Source organism: Budorcas taxicolor, chromosome 12 (genome assembly GCF_023091745.1).
Source record: "Budorcas taxicolor isolate Tak-1 chromosome 12, Takin1.1, whole genome shotgun sequence".
In the NCBI taxonomy this organism is placed as follows: Eukaryota; Metazoa; Chordata; class Mammalia; order Artiodactyla; family Bovidae; genus Budorcas; species Budorcas taxicolor.
Genome location: NC_068921.1, coordinates 12,111,098 through 12,124,856, shown reverse-complemented (window position 1 = coordinate 12,124,856; position 13,759 = coordinate 12,111,098). Strand labels below are relative to the sequence as shown.

The 13,759-nt window shown below is 36.1% G+C and overlaps 1 protein-coding gene across 1 annotated transcript in view; it reads left to right on the top strand.

Moving 5' to 3' along the window:
- The window catches only part of VWA8 (von Willebrand factor A domain containing 8), a 373,132-nt gene that overhangs the window by 176,640 nt on the left and 182,733 nt on the right, over positions 1-13,759 (top strand). Inside the window, exons 22-24 of the mRNA XM_052649893.1 lie at positions 7,203-7,278; positions 9,240-9,375; positions 13,595-13,714. Coding sequence (XP_052505853.1) covers positions 7,203-7,278; positions 9,240-9,375; positions 13,595-13,714 — 332 coding nt within the window. The remainder of the gene's footprint in view (positions 1-7,202; positions 7,279-9,239; positions 9,376-13,594; positions 13,715-13,759) is intronic.

Genomic DNA, 13,759 nt, shown 5'->3' with positions numbered 1-13,759 from the left:
GTTCATATCTTTAAAAGGTGCAGTGGTTGAAATGCCCACTAGAACCCAGTCAGAAAATGCTGTGCACACTGCCTCTTCAGCATCGCTCGGGAAGCTCTCCACAGTGATTATCCTGACACAGTTCATAAAGCAGTGAAAAAAAATGGTTGCCACTTTATGCCCACTCATTTATTTAATTTGAAGTTCAAGAAGTGTGCTAGATACAGGAAGACGAAAAGCAGCCAGAGGCTGAGCTGGCTGTGTTTGGTCAGCTGTCCTCCGCCCACCCTGGTGTCTGGACAGCAGCTCCTTGTTGGTGTTTCCCTAATGGTGTCATACACATGTTTGTATTAGAACAACTGGATATGTTAAAGAGTAGCATTCAAAATCTCCATCACATTTTAAGAAAAAAATAAAAATGACAAAGAAATGTGTTAAAGGACTGCTCTGTCCTGTGCTCTCTAATTCCGCAGAGGTATTAATGTTTATTCCTTTTCCTCTGCCATAAAAATGACACTGGAAAATGGGCTGGGGTTAAACAAACTCTTTAGTTTTTGTTGCTAATGCAGAGTTCCAAAGAATAGCAAGGAGAGATAAGAAAGCCTTCCTCAGTGATCAGTGCAAAGAAATAGAGGAAAACAATAGAATGGGAAAGATCTCTTCAAGAAAATTAGAGATACCAAGGAAACATTTCATGCAAAGATGGGCTCAATAAAGGACAGAAATGGTATGGACCTAACAGAAGCAGAAGATATTAAGAAGAGGTGGCAAAAATACACAGAAGAACTGTACAAAAAAGATCTTCACAACCCAGATAATCACGATGGTGTGGTCACTCGCCTAGAGCCAGACATCCTGGGATGTAGAGGAGGTGATGGAATTCCAGTTGAGCTATTTCAAATCCTAAAAGATGATGCTGTGAAAGTGCTGCATGCAATATGCCAGCAAATCTGGAAAACTCAGCAGTGGCCACAGGACTGGAAAACGTCAGTTTTCATTCCAATCTCAAAGAAAGGCAATGCCAAAGAATGCTCAAACTACCACACAGTTGCACTCATCTCACACACTAGTAAAGTAAACCTTAAAATTCTCCAAGCGAGGTTTCAAAAATACGTGAACCATGAACTTCCAGATGTTCAAGCTGGATCTAGAAAAGGCAGAGGAACCAGAGATCAAATTGCCAAGATCTGCTGGATCATCGAAAGAGCAAAAGAGTTCCAGAAAAACATCTATTTCTGTTTTACTGACTATGCCAAAGCCTTTGACTGTGTGGATCACAATAAACTGTAGAAAATTCTTCAAGAGATGGAAATACCAGACCACCTGACTTGCCTCTTGAGAAATCTGTAAGCAGGTCAGGAAGCAACAGTTAGAACTGGACATGGAGCAACAGACTGGTTCCAAATCGGGAAAGGAGTCCGTCAAGGATGCATATTGTCATCCAGCTTATTTAACTTATGCAGAGTACATCATGAGAAATGCTGGGCTAGATGAAGCACAAGCTGAAATCAAGATTGCTGGGAGAAATATCAGTAACCTCAGATATGCAAATGACATCACCCTTATGGCAGAAAGTGATGAAGAACTAAAGAGCCTCTTGATGAAAGTGAAAGAGGAGAGTGAAAGAGTTGACTTAAAGCTCAACATTCAGAAAACGAAGATCATGGCATCCGGTCCCATCACTTCATGGCAAATAGATGGGGAAACAGTGGCTGACTTTATTTTTTGTGGCTTCAAAATCACTGCAGATGGTGACTGCAGCTATGAAATTAAAAGGCGCTTGCTCCTTGAAAGTAAAGTTATGACCAACCTAGACAGCATATTAAAAAGTAGAGACATTACTTTGCCAACAAAGGTCCGTCTAGTTAAGGCTATGGTTTTTCCAGTGGTCATGTATGGATGTGAGAGTTGCACTATAAAGAAATCTGGGCGTCGAAGAATTGATGCTTTTGAACTGTGAGAGTCCCTTGGATTGCAAGGAGATCCAACCAGTCTATCCTAATGGAAATGAGTCCTGAATATTCATTGGAAGGACTGATGCTGAAGCTGAAACTCCAATACTTTGGCCACCTGATGCAAAGAACTGACTCATTTGAAAAGACGCTGATGTGGGGAAAGGTAGAAGGCAGGAGGAGAAGGGGATGATTGTAAATTATCTTTTGATATTTAATTTCATGCAGGATCCAGTTTATACTGTGCCAAAGGTGGTACATCATTAGTATGGTAAAAATAAGTTCACTTAAATATATTAGGAATTTAAGCTCAGCAAAGGAAAGAATTTGTATTTTCACAGGGACTTATCCTTCTTATCTAAAGCAGTGCCTATTAGTAGATATTCAATAAATATTTATTGAACAAACAATCATCTCATGTCCTGATATGAAAATGTGTTCGCTTAATTTTTTAATGTTTTTACTCATTCAGTTTTATATCAATATTTTAGTCTACATTTCATTCTTTTCCTTTTAAAAAACTGATCAGAAAATACGTTGTTTAATGTCAGGGGAAAAGTAAGAAACCTGCCTACTGTTTTTCTTTTTTTGTTTCTAGAAAAGAGAAAATGAAGTTCCTAAAAGAAATTAGGTCATTTTGAGTACCCTAAAATTTCCCAAGCCAGTAAGCTCATTTTGAGAATAAAGACAAAAGATCCCACTGTAAATATTTACAAATATTTATTTTTAAAAAGACTAGACAACTTACAAAACGTTCAGATTTTGTTAAAGGTTTGACTATCAGCATGACTTTGAATATTGGAGGAATTTCTTTTTAAATAAGTGTTAATATATTGCTGGGAGACGTGGTAAGGAAGGTAATGTAGAGTTTGAAAACTACTAATATTTTGAAAATTTTAGCTTCCATAAAATGACTGTTTTGCGGTGGCTGTTTTCTACCTGTTGTTCCCAGAAAAACCTACCTCTGAAGAGCAAAGTGCTGAACCACAGTCGACTCCCTTCCATAAATATTATCCCCCAATGTCTTCCCTCCGTTTATGGTTTGTTAGGAGTTTATGCATCTGGATGTATTAGTGATGAGTGTTTGACGACTAAATACATTATTTGTCCTCCAAAACAACTCTTTTAAGAGCTGGAGTCTTCTCAGTCACTTTGGCAGAAATAATATTTTTTTTATCTTTTGAAAAGGACTTTTTCCCTTACAGCATTGAAAGCACATTTAATAATATTTCTTTCTCACTCTTGTCTTTTTAACTTTTTACTCTATTTCCTCAAATGTTCTATTTTAATTCCCCTCTGTAGAGGTGGATAATATTGGCTTTCAGGAGTTTAATTGATTTGCTGTCCACCTGAAACTATCGCAACATTGTTAATTGGCTGTATTCCAATATAACACAAAAAGTTAAAACAGAAAATATATACTTGTGCATGAAAAAAATAATAATAATTTTTAAAAAGAGTTTAAGTGATTTAAAAACAAGAAAGTTGAAGTAATTGACAAAACTAGGAGGCCTATTTATTAATAGACCAGTGCTGGTTTTTAACCAACCCTGCAATAATCACAGCTAACTTGTATCTTCTTTTTTTTTGGATTGTGTGGCAACACTGCTTATATTAGTGATTATTTCTGTTTGAGCGCTCGGGGAAGTTTCTTTCCCAACTTAGCAAAATAAATTTATCTTTTGTAGGCAAGGCAGGAAGGAAGTGTGCAGAGAGCCCAGAATGTTTGTAAACATTAATTCTCAAATTCGTTTGCATCCCCTTTGTCTAAGTTACCACTCTCTTTTATTAATGATAATTATTATTAGTACTTCTTATCTCTATTTCATTACTTGTTTTAAAATAAGCCTTCTAGAAATGATAGTCTTGATAATACCATGACTTCTTCACTTAAAATATCCTTCAACAGCATTTACTTCTCAGACAGTAATTCTATGCTTATATCTAATTTGTTTAAATTACCATTTGATTCTATTTTTTATAATCATCCCACTTCTTAAAGTATTGAGCAAATATTTGTAAAGTGCCTCCTGTGAGTCATATTCTGTCTTTCTTTTCTCATGCTTGGTTTATAATAATGAATGGACTATTACTTTAGCCATCTCTATTTTAATGAACTGCAAAGTTAGATAAGATTTTTATTAGCTATTTGAAACTCCTATGTGTCTTTTTTCCTCCTTCACCCTTGTGGTTAACTATTATTATTTTTCTAAAAGACAGCTAACCATAAGCCAATTTAAATACAACTTACTAAAATATCATCCTCAAAATAGACATTGCTATTTTGAGATCTTTTGCTTCTCAATAAATTAGAATTTATTAGCTTAATGTACCTTTATTAGCAAAGTCACAGGAATGGATTGTGCTTGCTCTCCAGTGGCCAATTTGCTGTCCTTATTTTGATAAAAACTTGGTCTTTATTCAATTTAATTACTTTTATTGCATCTGGAATCATTTAAAATTACTATTGAAGCATTAATAACTCCAGCTTAAAAAAACTTTAAAGTTACAGAGTTAAAATAAGACTAGAGTTTAGCACCGTGTTTCTTTTAGTAGCCTCTTTATCAACACAACTGATGGACAACTTTAGTTTGTAAAATAGTAAGTGAGAACAATTGGTGCTAACATAAATGTCAGCAATTAGCTGAACATTCTAATTAATTCCTCAAGCATTGCTGGCAACTGTTATGTCCTGGAGAGATGTCTCTTTGTTAAACTGTAGGCTAAGAAACTGTTACTAAGATGTGTTTTCTTTTCCCAGTATTGTGCAAATTTTGACTCTACTTCAGCTTTTATGAGCTTATATTTCAAAACAATTCTTGAGAGGAACAGATCATAATAGAATTGAAACTGTAGCAAGTAAAATATTCTCTTAGGGTCATTGATTATTTGTGTGGAGAAGTACTGTGATGCTCCTAAAACCAAAGCAATGATTTTAGTCAAATATTTTCTGAAAAAGGATCATTGTATTGCCTTTAAGAGTCAGTTTATATGCTATTCTATCATGGCTTTCCTGGTAGCTCAGCTGGTAGAGAATCCGCCTGCAGTGCGGGAGACTGGGTTCGATCCTTGGGTTGGGGAAATCCCCTGGAGAAGGGAAAGGCTGCCCACTCCAGTATTCTGGCCTGGAGAATCCCATGGACTATACAGTCGCAAAGAGTTGGACGCGACTGAGCAACTCACTGTCACTTATATGCTACTTGTGACAGTAGTCATCATTTACTGAGTTGAAGTTTATAATATTGTAAGATACCTTGAAAAACAAGCTTTTAAAAAATATATATTTATACGCTTTTGGTTGCAGTGGTTCTTCTTTGCTGCGCTTGGGCTACTCTTTGTTGCGGTCTGTGGGCTGCTTATTGCAGCTGCTTCCCTTGTTGCGGAGCACGGGCTGTAGGTGTGCCGGCTTCAGTCGTTGCAGTGTGTGGGCTCAGTGGCTGTAGCTCACAGGTTGTAAAGCATGAGCTCAGAAGTTGTGACACCCAAGCCTAGTTGCTCTGCAGCACGTGGAATCTTCTGGACCACGGATTAAACCTGTGTCTGCTGTATTAGCAGGCGGATTCTAATCCACTGGGCCATCAGGGAAGTTCAAGCATTTTTTGTTGTTGTATTAAGTGCTATGCAGAAATTAGTGAGTTATTTTCTACTCTTATATAATAAGGGACTGACATATAAGCCAACCTGTTTTTTAATTGAATATCATTTTACATATTTTGCTAGCCTTTGCTTTTCCTTTGACATATAAGATAAAGGACTGATAATAAGAATGGAACAAAACCACTTTTTGTCATTAAGTTGCTCTTTCTCATTGCCTACTCCACTGAAAGCCATGTTTCCTATTTGTATTTATACTTATTCCTTGTCCCTTTTAGGAATCATCTGGTTTGTGCTTGTTCCTTCAAACCTATGTTTTTTATTTATAGCATAAGTCTTTTGAGAAATCTAATTTGCCAAATTGTATGCTGTCAGAATTAACGTGTTATAGAACAATTTCATTTGCCTTTTTAAAATTGTAGTTCACCTTGAATTTCCTGTTCTTAATCTGCTATGAAGCACCATAATTATTAAAGTAATGATTGAATTTCCTTTCTACTGATAATGATACAGAGTTCCTTTTTCCATTTTGGTGCTGGGAGGTGTCATGTTGTTGCCCATTAAATATGTGACAGCTGAGGTGAGAAATTCACTATATTGCTATAAAAATCTGTGTGAACACATCTCTTTCTTTTCCTCACCTACCCCTCTGTATTGCCGGAATACGAACAGTGAATTTGTGATATTAATTAAGGTCTGTTATTTGTTTAAAACCCAAAAATGGCCTTTATTTTTTTAGCAGAAGATAGCAAAAGTGTAACCTACACTAAACTTAGGAGACCCAGGAGTACAAAAAATGGATATATGACACTTGTGTTTTATTCTGATCAAATGTCATTTTATCTCTTTACTAACTATAACATTTTGGTCAAGAAGATTCATAGGTGATGAACTTCATATCTTATCATGTGTGGAGTTGGATAACATTTAGGTAGCACACTGTTAATACTTTTGAAAATCCTGTTCTAAAGGAAAGTCAGGTAGGTAGCAGTAGGTAGACTGAAGAAAGTAAAATGAATTGCCCTAATCCTAGCAGAAATGTTCACAATCCCATGTTTGCTGGAATGAGGTAAAATGGTCTTGCCTCATGGCAAGTTGGGCCGTGAAGTATAATTCACAGACTCACTTTAATCAGGAACATCAGCATGCCAGTCATCACCAAACTCACCATCAAATTATTTTTAAACAATGTAGATATTGTATGAAAGTGAAAGTGAAATCGCTCCGTCGTGTCCGACTCTTTGTGACCCATGGACTGTAGCCCACCAAGCTCCTCTGTCCATGGGATTCTCCAGGCAGGAATACTGGAGTGGGTTGCCATTTCCTTCTCCAGGAGATATTGTATAGGTAATGCAAATATTTATTTTTAATTTCTCCTTTTCACCTTTAGGAGATGATTTTAAAGTGTAAAATGGTCATAGGGAAATTACTGGGAAAAGGAGAAGTAAAGAGCCTGGATAATTTGTAAACTTGGAGTAATTCCCAAACCTTTATAACTTATATTGACATCTACAAAATACTGTTGCTGAGTGGAATTTCATTTGCTTTTTTATTCGTCTTAGGAGAAGCTGGATGGTGAACTAAAGGAAGAAAAAGAGAAATGTTCTCATGTTTTATTCGAGATCAAATGTCACTGTATTTCTTTACTAACTATAAAATCTGTTGGTTTAACTTTAGGGACACCACAGTCCAAACACTTACTCTTCAGCCTTCTGTTAAAGATGGACTTATTGTATATGAAGACTCACCTTTGGTTAGTAATGCAATTATATGAATATTCTCAACTGTGTTCTTTGAATGATAATTATAGTTCAGCCTTTGAGAGGAAGAAATACCCCATTGATTCCAATATGTTTCAGTCTTAACTAGAAAACACTCATTCATATGTCATTTGGAGAGTGGATATTTAAATGCAAATTACTGGGAAAATAACATGTTTTCTTATTCTATTCCTCTCTCTAGATAGAGATTTAGGTAATGTTAGAAATCCTCTAATGGATATCTTTTCCATTCCAGAACTTTCAAAAAAGAAAAAAAGTTTGCTGTTGTTTTCAGATGTGCAGACTTTGAAATTAGATAATGCTTCTGGAATATTTTTTAAAATGATTTTAATGAGTAAAATATTGACCCAACATTTGGACAGCTGGGAAGATCAGCTGTCCTTAGCTTCTCACATAAGAGCCCCCTCACTGGCCCCCGCCGCCCCACCAAAAAAAAATCCTGTTCTGCCAGGCATGTCTTTCTGTGTATATAACTGCTCTCCAGCAATGGCACAGAGAAGCCATCCTGAGAACTCTGGTCCAGACCCCAGTGATGGGAGTCTTCAGGACCTCCTGTCTGAGTTCTTCCAGACTGGACTCGAGCTTCTCTGAACAGAGATGTGAAGGCTGGAGTTGGGAGTAGAAGCTACATTTGTTCTCTCTCTTTTTTAAAATTCAGGTTATTTTTACCCTAAAGTTAAAAAGAAAAATTTTTATTCATATTTTTAGAATATGAAATAAGATATTTGTGGTAGAGAGAATCACCTATTTCTCAATTTCTATAAAATTACTTGCCAAAACCATGTGATGAGAAAAGTTTATGATATGTTCCATTTTATGTTATGAGCTATTTCTTACTATTTAAAAAAATAATCTCTGGGTTTACACTGAAGTTCATTGGGTATCTCCTATCCATTCTTTTAAAATGTTTTAAAGAGTTTTTCCTAGCTTTTTTCCTATCTTTTCATAATGTGACCAATCGTCTAATTTACTCAGTCATCCAAGACCTAGAACTCTCTTATTTTTCCTTTCACCTCTTCCCATCTAATTAGTTGCCAAGGCTGTAGAATATACCTCTGAATATTTCTTCAGATAATATAATGTTTTTTATTTCCATTTTTAACCCATGCCCTCTTCCCTAAAATCAGATCCTCACCTCACTTTTTTACCAAGTCGTTATGGTATGCCCCCTCTAGTCTATTCTGCATATTTCTGCAAGATTAAAGGCACTGACTTGTAGCTTTAAACTTGTTATCATATCTGAACTCATAAATCTTTAATTCACCGATTTAATGAGACAAAGCACATATTTTTTGGTCTGGCAGGCAACTTTTTATTAGTCGAGACCTGATCTACACTTTCAGATCCTTTTCTGTCTTTTCTTACATTTAACGTCTGCATCAGCCAAGATAGACTGTTCATATTCACTCTTCCCTCAGTAGGGTGCAAATTTCTTGAGTTTGACCATTGATTCTGTCTGTCTTGACTACCCATTTCTCCACTATACATACTGATCTCTTAAAACTGTGCACTCTTTCAAGGCTACCACAAGTGCAATGTTCTGGTATCCAGTACTGATGATCACAATCATTCCTCTTTGCCCCCACAGCCCTTTAAATTCTCTATTTAATATGTCAATACTTGATTTAATTCTCCCCTTCCTGAGGGTGTGAAATGTGAACATCACTGACATAGAGCTAATTAGGATGCTTCAAGAAAATGAAGTGATTACTGTAGAGTTAGCAGTTCAGTAACTATGAGAAGCTTTTGGTGGAGATTCATAAATACTGTTTCCAGCTCTGCTACAGAAAATTTTTGTGATTTTATATTTATAGCTTGCAGAAAACCAGCTATTACAAATCCAAAGCAATGAGTGATGGAATTTTTAAGACGTTTGCTTTCATTTTTTGTTTGTTTGTTTGTTTTGTTTACAATAAATGTTCTGTCTTCAAAGGTTAAAGCAGTAAAATTGGGTCATGTTCTGGTAGTAGATGAGGCAGACAAGGCTCCAACAAATGTCACCTGTATTTTAAAAACTCTGGTAGAAAATGGAGAAATGATTCTAGCAGATGGACGACGCATTGTCGCAAGTGAGTATAAAAAAGCAACTTTTCTTTCAATGTACAATTTTAACATCTGTTGTATCAGATCACCCACTTTAGCTGGCTGCTTATCTACAAATAACAAGCATAAATTCAGTATAAGTCAAGTTGTCTGTATTGATAATTACAGATAATCTAGCTTTGTCAGTTTCACTTCCTAATAGCCGGAGAGTATCTTTTAAAATTTCAATAGTAGCTTTAGGACAAATCAGCTTTGTATTTTTTCTACTCTGACAATACAAACATATAATCCCTTTTATACTTATGTCTCAATTATTTGTGTACAATTTATTTTCTTTCATTATTATGTGGAATTTTTGAAGCTCTACCATGTTTTGTTACTTATAATGTTAAAATCTATGTTATTATTAGCTCAATATAATTAGAAAAAAATTGCTGGGCATTTAATATCAGTTTTATATATATGTGTGTGTGTGTGTACACATATATATTACACACACACACACACCATACACACTTGCCTCAGAAAGAAGTTACTCTGCTTTGGAGTACCTACTTCTTTTTATTTTTGTGGTGGTTAGGGAAAATGTAGATAGATCTTATAAGTCTGTTTAACCCATAGGAAAAAATTGTCTAGTGCAATGTGAGAACATTTTCTAGTTTTTAATTTTTGTGTCATGAAAAGACTTGAAGATCTTTAACTAGCCACTAAAATATAGTCAATAGCAAGGTATCCAAACAAATTGAAACTAATGACTGAAATCTTCGTTATTCAAAAAGTATGTACAGAAGACTATAAAAATGTACAAGTCCATCGCCACAGAGGTTTCTTCTTGGACATTGTCATTGCAAGGCTGCTGCATCTAAACGTAGGAAACTTAACACTAATAAAAGCATTCTGAGACGGCAGTTTCACAGTGAGTATAGGAAAAAGTGAGAATTTGAGTTAAACAGCCTGGTAACTATCTTTTAGAAAATTAGATTTGAATGCTGCCTGCCCTTTTTAGAGACATTATAAGGACAGTGAAATAGAAAGCAAGAAAGAACTACTGGAACTAGCTTGTGGTTAAACAGAGACAATCTCCAAGCAAAGGAGTCATCATAATTTTTAAATTCAAATTTGATTGCAGATGACATTTTAAACACAAGAGCAGCTGAAGCTCTTTTGAACATAGTTTCAAAAAGCATCACTTCCAAGCCTATGTTTTTCATTTTCTTAACTTCTTAAAATTTTCGTGTTTTATTGCCATTTCTATGTTAGTTAACTAATTAAATTTTTCATGTGACCACATACCTTGTTATTTAACACTACTAAAATAAATGGAGATCAAATGTTAAAATTAATGGTGGTATTAGTACATGAATATATGGCACATTGAAAGGATACTTTTTGTTATCATAAAGAAGTATGAGTGTAGCTTCTTACAGACTCATCTCAATAAAACTCCAAGTACTTTGCATCTGTGAAAAGAAGAGAAGTGAAACACAAAAGAGAAAAGGAAAGATGTACCCATTTGAATGCAGAGTTCCAGACAACAGCAAGGAGAGATGAGAAAGCCTTCCTCAGTGATCAGTGTAAAGAAATAGAGGAAAACAACAGAATGGGAAAGACTAGAGATCTCTTCAAGAAAATTAGAGATACAAAGGAAACTTTTCATGCAAAGATGGGCTCGATAGAGGACAGAAATGGTATGGACCTAGCCGAAGCAGAAGATATTAAGAAGAGGTGGCAACAAAACACAGAAGAACTGTACAGAAAAGATCTTCGTGACCCAGATAATCATAATGGAATGATCACTCACCTAGAGCCAAACATCCTGGAATATGAAGTCAGGTGGACCTTAGGAAGCATCACTACAAACAAAGCCAGTGGAGGTGATGAAATTCCAGTTGAGCTATTTCAGATCCTGAAAGATGATGCTGTGAAAGTGCTGCACTCAATATGCCAGCAAATCTGGAAACCTCAGCAGTGGCCACAGTACTGGAAAAGGTAAGTTTTCATTCCAATTCCAAAGAAAGGCAATGTCAAAGAATGGACAAACTACCACACAATTGCACTCATCTCACACGCTAGTAAAGTAATGCTCAATATTCTCCAAGCCAGGCTTCATCAGTATATGAACCGTGAACTTGCAGATGTTCAAGCTGGTTTTAGAAAAGGCAGAGGAACCAGAGATCAAATTGCCAATATCTGTTGGATCATTGAAAAACCAAGAGAGTTCCAGAAAAACATCTATTTCTGCTTTATTGACTATGCCAAAGCCTTTGACTATGTGGATCACAATAAACTGTGGAAAATTCTGAAAGAGATGGGAATACCAGACCACCTAACCTGCCTCTTGAGAAATCTGTATGCAGGTCAGGAAGCAACAGTTAGAACTGGACATGGAACAACAGACTGGTTCCAAATCAGGAAAGGAGTATGTCAAGGCTATATATTGTCACCATGCTTATTTAACTTATATGCAGAATACATCATGAGAAACGCTGGGTTGGAAGAAGCACAAACTGGAATCAAGATTGCTGGGAGAAATATCAATAACCTCAGATAGGCAGATGACTCCACCCTTATGGCAGAAAGCGAAGAAGAACTAAAGAGCCTCTTGATGAAAGTAAAAGAGAGTTAAAAAGTTGGCTTAAAGCTCAACATTCAGAAAACTAACTTCATGGCATCCGGTCCCATCACTTCATGGCAAATAGAGAAAAGTGGAAACAGTGACAGACTTTATTTTTTGGGGCTCCAAAATCACTGCAGATGGTGACTGCAGCCATGAAATTAAAAGGAGCTTGTTCCTTGGAAGAAAAGTTATAGCCAACCTAGACAGCATATTGAAAAGCAAAGACATTACTTTGCCAAGAAAGGTCCGTCTAGTCAAAGCTATGGTTTTTCCAGTGGTCATGTATGGATGTGAGAGTTGGACTATAAAGAAAGCTGAGTGTTGAAGAATTGATGCTTTTGAACTGTGGTGTTGGAGAAGACTCTTGAGAGTCCCATGGACTGCAAGGAGATCCAACCAGTCCATCCTAAAGGAAATCAGTCCTGAATATTCATTGGAAGGACTGATGTTGAAGCTGAAACTCCAATACTTTGGCTACCTGATGCGAAGAACTGACTCATTTGAAAAGACCCTGATGCTTGGAATGATTGAAGTAGGGAGGAGAAGGGGACGATAGAGGATGAGATGGTTGGATGGCATCACTGACTCAGTGGACATGAAGGTGAAGGTGAAGTTGCTCAGTCCTGTCCGACTCTTTGCCACCCCGTGGACTGTAACCTACTAGGCTTCTCCATCCATGGGATTCTCCAGGCAAGAATACTGGAGTGGATGTTTGGGTAAACTCCGGGAATTGGTGACGGACAGGGAGGCCTCACGTGCTGCGATTCATGGGGTCGCAAAGAGACACAACTGAGCGACTGAACTGAAGTGAACTTCACATCTATCATTTTTTAGAGATGAACAGCCTAAAGCCTAAGATTTAAATAAACCCAAATGACAGGTGTTCTGTCTTAAAATAACGATAATAAAGTTTTTGCTACCTTAAACTTTTGTTTGGACTAGTAGTTCAATCTGAATGTACATCAGCCAGTAGTATATAATATTTACTTCCTTTAGTACCTTAAACATCTGCACAAAGACAGCTCCAGTCAACTTGAAATTACATATTTTAAGAACTATAATAGAATCCCTCGAGTGGAAATAAATCAACTTTTCTCTAATGAATTGACTTGATGTTCAAGACTTTCTCCTATGTAGTTAATCCTTTCAGGGTGGGTTATCTAAACAGGACCTACTCCTTAGCTACAGAATAGCAGGCTTTATGCAAAGGGATGCAGTTGCTAATTTGATTAAAAAAAAAAAAACTGAAGGATGTTTAGATTATCCTGAGTATCCTTTGGCTTATCCATTGTTATAGATTCTTATTTGTATTTTAAATGAATGATAGGATCTCAAGCCATGTTGAAGCAGCATAAGACAACATTTAGACAAGTTTGTTTTTTAGATGTGCCTTTAATTTACATAAAAATGCAAGTTCCTGTATTCAGTATTCTATTCTAAGCAAACTTTCTCAAAAGATGTTTTTGTTTTCTCCAACTCAGTTATTACAACCAGATTTCTTAGATTTGTTTTATAACCCTATAGTCATAAAACTATATGACTGCTTTTGTGATTTTAAAGGCTATAACGTGATACTCTTAAGAATTATTGACTATCAATAAAGAATAAATTGAAAACATTTTTTTCAGATGCTGCGCTAGTCAATGGAAGAGAAAATGTTGTAGTGATTCATCCTGATTTTAGAATGATTGTTCTGGCCAACAGACCTGGATTTCCTTTCCTAGGCAATGATTTCTTCGGTACCTTAGGTAAAAACAATAATGATAATAATAACCAAAACAATAGCAATAACA